The sequence below is a fragment of the Xenopus laevis genome, chromosome 4L, assembly GCF_017654675.1.
Source record: "Xenopus laevis strain J_2021 chromosome 4L, Xenopus_laevis_v10.1, whole genome shotgun sequence".
NCBI lineage: Eukaryota > Metazoa > Chordata > Amphibia > Anura > Pipidae > Xenopus > Xenopus laevis.
The window spans coordinates 146,279,023-146,285,022 of record NC_054377.1 but is presented as its reverse complement, the minus strand read 5'-3'; the positions used below and the strand labels follow the sequence as shown (position 1 = coordinate 146,285,022).

General features: G+C 39.6%; 1 protein-coding gene across 3 annotated transcripts in view; it reads right to left on the bottom strand.

Moving 5' to 3' along the window:
• Positions 1 to 744: 744 nt before the first annotated feature.
• prickle2.L (prickle planar cell polarity protein 2 L homeolog) overlaps positions 745 to 6,000 on the bottom strand; it is a 236,137-nt gene continuing 230,881 nt past the window's right edge. For all 3 annotated transcript variants that reach the window (XM_018259210.2, XM_018259212.2, XM_018259211.2), the window contains one exon: positions 745 to 3,373. In XM_018259210.2, coding sequence (XP_018114699.1) covers positions 2,499 to 3,373 — 875 coding nt within the window. In that variant the 3' untranslated portion in view covers positions 745 to 2,498. The remainder of the gene's footprint in view (positions 3,374 to 6,000) is intronic.

Here is a 6,000-nt window from a genome sequence, read left to right as displayed (position 1 = left end):
AGTCAAAATTGCACAATATTCTATCTATATATCTATATCTATATATATATATATATATATATATATATATATAGAGCAAAGAACCGGCACTCACGAAATTGAGGTCAAGTGTGCCTGGGTGCAGTCCTCGATCGGTAACATTAAATGGAAACAGTAGAGATCGTTGTAGAACATTAAGACCTGCGAGTGCGATCGCTACTATTTCCATTATATATATATATATATATATATATATATATATATATATATATATATATATATATATATATATATATATATATATATATATATATATATATATGTCCTGTGGTATTCCAGATAAGGGCTACTTTTGTAATTTGGATCTTCATTCTTACCTTGTCTACTAAAAAATCATAGTAAACATAAATTATAAAATTAAATAAACCCAATAGGCTGGTTTTGTCTCCAATAAGGATTAATTGGGATCAAGTACAAGCGACTGTTTTATTGTTACAGAGAATAAAAAGTAAATCGTTGTTAAAAATGTGGATAATGAGTTTCTGGATAACAGATTCCATACCCACACAGGTATGGGATCCGTTATCCGGAAACCCTTTATCCAGAAAGCTCTGAATTACATGAAGGCCGTCTCCCATAGACTCCATTTTATCCACGTGTAAAAATTACTTCCCTTTTCTCTATAATAATAAAACAGTAACTGGTACTTGATCCCAACTAAGATATAATTAATCCTTATTGGAGGCAAAACCAGCCTTTTGGGTTTATTTTTTTAATATTTAAATATTGTTAATATTTAAATGATATATTTCTAGCAGACTTATCCAAATTATGGAAATATCCCTTATCTGGAAAATTCCAGGTCCTGAGCATTCTGGATTACAGGTCCTGGTACCTGTATGTGGGTCAGGTAACATGGATTCTCATCGGTGGATTCTGATTGGTGTATCCTCTTGAATCTCGCAAGAGAAAAAAAGATTTGATAGCAATGTTTTATAATGGGAGGAATGAAGCTGCTATAGTTTTTAGACTCCAAAACCCACAAACTAGGTCAAGTAATAGACTGTTTCCTTAATATAAACCCTAAGAGAGGGAGAAAAATAAATTGCCAGATAGAGGCAGAGCCAGAAAGCCTTTGGCCGGGAAGACTGAAGCATTATACATGAATTAGTGTTCCACTCGCTCAAACAGGATTCCTAAGTTAATTCTCTATTTTGATGTCGGTGTCTTATTCCAATGCTGGATAGAAATTTGAGTGTCCTTTGGTAATTTTCTGAAGAACGGCCTGAAATTGTGCCAGGTTATGTTGCCTGAAATCACCTTGTATTATGTGTGTATACAGTATATATATATACCTACATATTTAAATATTTAAGGTGCTAGACTTAATAAATCATACCTGCCAAGCCAAACTCTCTCCATGCAGGGTGAAGAGATCCAACTAGTAAAAGCCAAAGTCAACCTCTCCTCAATGTATAAATTACACAATTTGCAAACAAATTTTTGAAACAAAGAGTTTGCCATCAAAACCAACCAGAGAACGTATGAGCCGGGCATGCAGATCCGATATATATACATATATCTCTATAATCCTAAAACATAGAAACTCATTTTTGATATTACAAAATACAAAAATAGTTTATCAGAACTTTCATTTACATACCATTTACAATGAGAGCGTAAATAACTTAAAGCATTAGCGTTTCTTTCTTTCTTTCTTTTTTTTTTGTCGAGGAAATAAAATACTTAAAAATAGGAGTGGCAAACGGAAAAAAAAAAAAGTAAGAACAAGCGCTGAGGTCTATTATAGAATGATACAGGCAAGCAGCGCACATTTGGATACAGCGTACATTCAATCTGGAGAACGTGTTGGGTCTGTACAGAAGCCTGGCAGTTATGTAGTTATATTGGCGGACTGAACGGGGTAAGAAGCAAAGGGAGAGTTGCTTTCCAAAGTGAAATGTGCAAATTAAAAAATTGAAAAAAAAGGAAAATATTAACAATAATGGGGCTTATTTATTCTACAGGCCTCCTGAACTTTATATTGGTCGGTCAGTGGCAAAAATAAGGTTCTACACAGATTTGATTTGTGAAATTCATTGGATTGTTTCATCTTGTAAATGCTCTTGTTGCAGTTGGCTCTGTCAGCTTTTGAAATGCGTGAGCTCTGATTGGCTACAGTTCCACAAAGCCCACGAGAAGGTGATTCTCCAATTAACTGGTTCTACCATCTCCCGCTTTGAAGTTGGCTACACGCAGAGCTCAAGAAGCAATTACACGAGGCACTTACAGTACATCCAAGTGAAAAGGTGCAGACCCGAGGGTTTGGGGCATCTGATCAAGATTACTCAACTCTGTTTTTTTAATTTAGACTTTGATGTTCCACCTCAATCGGAAGAATTAAATAAAGGGATTTTGCACTTGTCTAATTTGGTGTAAAATAAAAGTTCACAATGTAGACCAGTGCAAGTCTGCGTGTGTGTTGTTCGTGTGCATTTCTGGGTCGGTGCAATCCAATTCTAGGAGATGATGCAATTTTTGCTTTTTCGCCTTTTTCTGCTGTGCAATTGTCCTCGGCCACCTAATGTGGAAGACTTAGGTATGCCTCCAGAGCATTGGCCGTACTGATGGATAAGGTCCTCGCTGGTGACATATCTCAGTCTGGTAGGCTGCGGAATTGGTTCTCCTAAGAAATATCCTTCATTGTCAGACTCTGAAGAGGAGGAGCAGGTGGAACACCAGTCTTGGTCGTTCATGTGCTGCCCCCATCTGTCATAGAGATGGTTTTGTAAAGCAAGGTCGGAAGCAGTCTTTTGATAACGGTTGTACATTTCTCTTCGAACGGCTTGATCCATGGAATCCCTAACGCCCCTCTGTTGCATGAGCCGCTCATATTCCTCCCTAGTTCTCGCTAGTGGCTTCTCCTTGATTTTATTACACTGCTCACTGGCCAAGTGGAGGGCGTTATCAGAACGGGAACGCCTTGACCTTCTCTGGCGATGATGTCGATAGTGTTGCTCATTATCACGGACTTGAGTTCTCCTTCTTGTCCTCTCACTCATCGGGGTCATTTTTATATTATTCTGTGCAGTTAATTCATTCATGGACATCCCGGCATCAAATGTAAATCCATGGTGTAGCCTTGAATGGGGTGGAAGGTCCCTGTATTTGCCTGAACTTGCCAAGTCGCTGAGATTCGGAGCCAGATCTTGATACTGTTGCGCAGACAGCAGGCTTCGGACGGACTCGACGCTCCGGAACTGAGAAGAGGAGTTTAACGTTCCCATGTTGCTCAGTTTTTCGGAAACATTCATCCCAGAATCTTTGCTCAGGTCTGGCATGGAAAATCGAGACAGATGTTCCTGACGTTTAGGACCCCCATCTGCAGATGCACCTAAGAAAAAAAAAAAAAAAGAAACAATGGGGTCTTAGAACATTCAACCACAACAGCACTGTCATGTCATTTCATAAAAACAAAGCAATGACTAAAGTTATGAACAAATATAGAAAATGTATCATTTTTATTGCCCTCTTCTTGTGGCAGGTTGCGACTCGAGAGTTTTTCGTAAAGGAACATAAGGCACAAAGTAGAGACAGCACGATCAGTAAAACCCTTATACTAATGTCCCAAATTAATCACAGTGATTTATGTTCTCTGAACATGAGGAGCCTGAACATAACATCTGGAATCATAAAGCAGAATATCTCAGGGAAGCATAGAGCATTTCCTTGTCATATCTAGAAATTTCACATCACTTTATGGTTCTGCTGACCTAAAACTGGCAAGGAGACCAGCTTTTCTCCTCTCTAGGCCGGCTATCCATCCCTATGGAGACTACCCACACTATAAGGGTATCACGGATTTCTGCCCCAAACCCAATTACTTTGTGGGTATTCTGTGGGTACCCATGGATTCCTGTTCTGGTGCAATTTCCAGAGTTGTACCTAGAAAAACACAAGGTCATAAAAGAGAGATAAGATCAGGCGATTGGTTCTATTCCATGGTTTCCACAAGTGTTTAAGAAAAAATTATTGATTAAATATTGTGTTTTTTGTATTGTGTTTCATCACATTCATGTATGCTTAATAACCAAGCTTGACATCAGCCACAAGTCCTGGTATTTTGGCCAACTCCCAAACATAAAAGTAGCAATAGTATACGGGCTCCTTTATGGAGATCAGGCCTGATACATCGCGATTTACTAACAGGCGTAGAGGACAATCACTAGTGAAAGGGACCGTCGCTAGCGTAGTTTCACGCCCTATCACCAGTCGAATTTTCGCTCAGGTGTAAGATTGTTACTCCGCAAATTCACTAAAGTGCGAATTTTATAGAAACGCTGGCGTTTTTCATATTTTAAAGGAGAAGGAAAGGCTAAAAGTAAGTAAGCTTTATCAGAAAGGTCTATATAAATACACCAGTAAACCCTCAGAGTAATGCTTCTCTGAGTCCTCTGTCAAAAGAAACACCACATTTCTTTCCTTCTATTGTGTACACATGGGCTTCTGTATCAGACTTCCTGTTTTCAGCTTAACCCTCCAGGGCTTGGGCTTGAGCATGCTCAGTTTGCTCCTCTCTCCCTCCCTCCTCCCATCTCTGCTGTAATCTGAGCCCAGAGCTGTAAGTGAGCAGGGAGAGACTCAGGCAGGAAGTGATGTCACACCAAGCTAATACTGTATGGCAGCTTCTATCCTAAACAAACAGAGTGTCTAGAGCTGTTTACTCAGGTATGGTAAAGCATTCTGCAGAATAAATATAGCATTCTAGCTTGCACTAATGTGGCTAATATGTTGGCAATAAACTGTCTTGGAGCTTTCCTTGTCTTTTAAAGCAGGATTCCGTTCAAAAGTTCTGACTATTAAAGATTTTTGGTGTATATTTGAACCAATTTGAGGGTCATGCCCCATTTGTTTTAGAGTGGGCTCATGTCTAGGACATTAAAGGATCATTAGAGGATCTCTTTTGTCTTTATTTTGCTTCTTTGGACATTTGTAATAATAAGTGGCCACTTCAATCATTTGCACCAACATCTCTAATAAAGACGTATATATGACCTATATGTACCTGCCCTATTCAAATTGACCTAAGCGTAGGAGTACTAACAAAGTTTCGCTAGGCAGAATTGAGCACTAGGGAAAGTTCGCTATGAAATGCTTGTGCTGATGAATTAACACTATAGCAAAACAAGAAACCTGTGGCGCAGCCGATGCAATTGATTCAGTGATCAGTGTTTATTCAGCTCACAAAACAAAGCGGCAACGTTTCGGGCCTCTGCTGGGCCCTTTATCAAGCCTTGATCAATTGCATCAGCTGTGCCACAGCTTTCTTGTTTTGCTATGTACAGTTTTTGGCCAGTATTGGGCCCGATACCTAACGGCACCTGAAACCAATCCGGTGTTTCAGGCCTGGAGCACTCCATTGTTGGAATTGATGAATTAACACTAGTGAAACTTTACCAGTGTTCGGCTGCTGAGACGCAACCTTCGCATTTTAGCGAATTAGCGTGGTGGTAATGAATTTGCACCTGACAAGGTGGTGCGAAGTGTGGCAGATCATTTGCTGGCAAAAGTTCACACTTTAGTGAATTTGCCCCATAGTCTCCCAATTTAAGGGCAAGTTAACTTTCCGAAAGCTGCAGATGAGGCACTCTGTACGTATCTACTTTTAATATCTCCTTTCTCTAAAGAGGTCAGTGACCCTGGTCACAGATGTTACTATGTTACTGTTTAACAGTCTGATGGGGACATTTCTTATTCCTTTTCTTTCGTGATGGGCGAATTTCTCCCATTTTGCGAAATGTGAATGCTGACACCAGCGACAATTTCCGACAACGTCATCAATTTGACACGCATTAAAGTCAATGGGGCTCATTTATAAACACTGGACAAATTTGCACCTGGGCAGTAACCCATAGCAACCAGTCACTAGCTCTTTTCAGTCAGCTGCAGGTTGAACACTGAAAGCAATCATCTGATTGGTTGCCATAGGTTATTGCCCAGGAGCAAATTTGCCCATTGTTT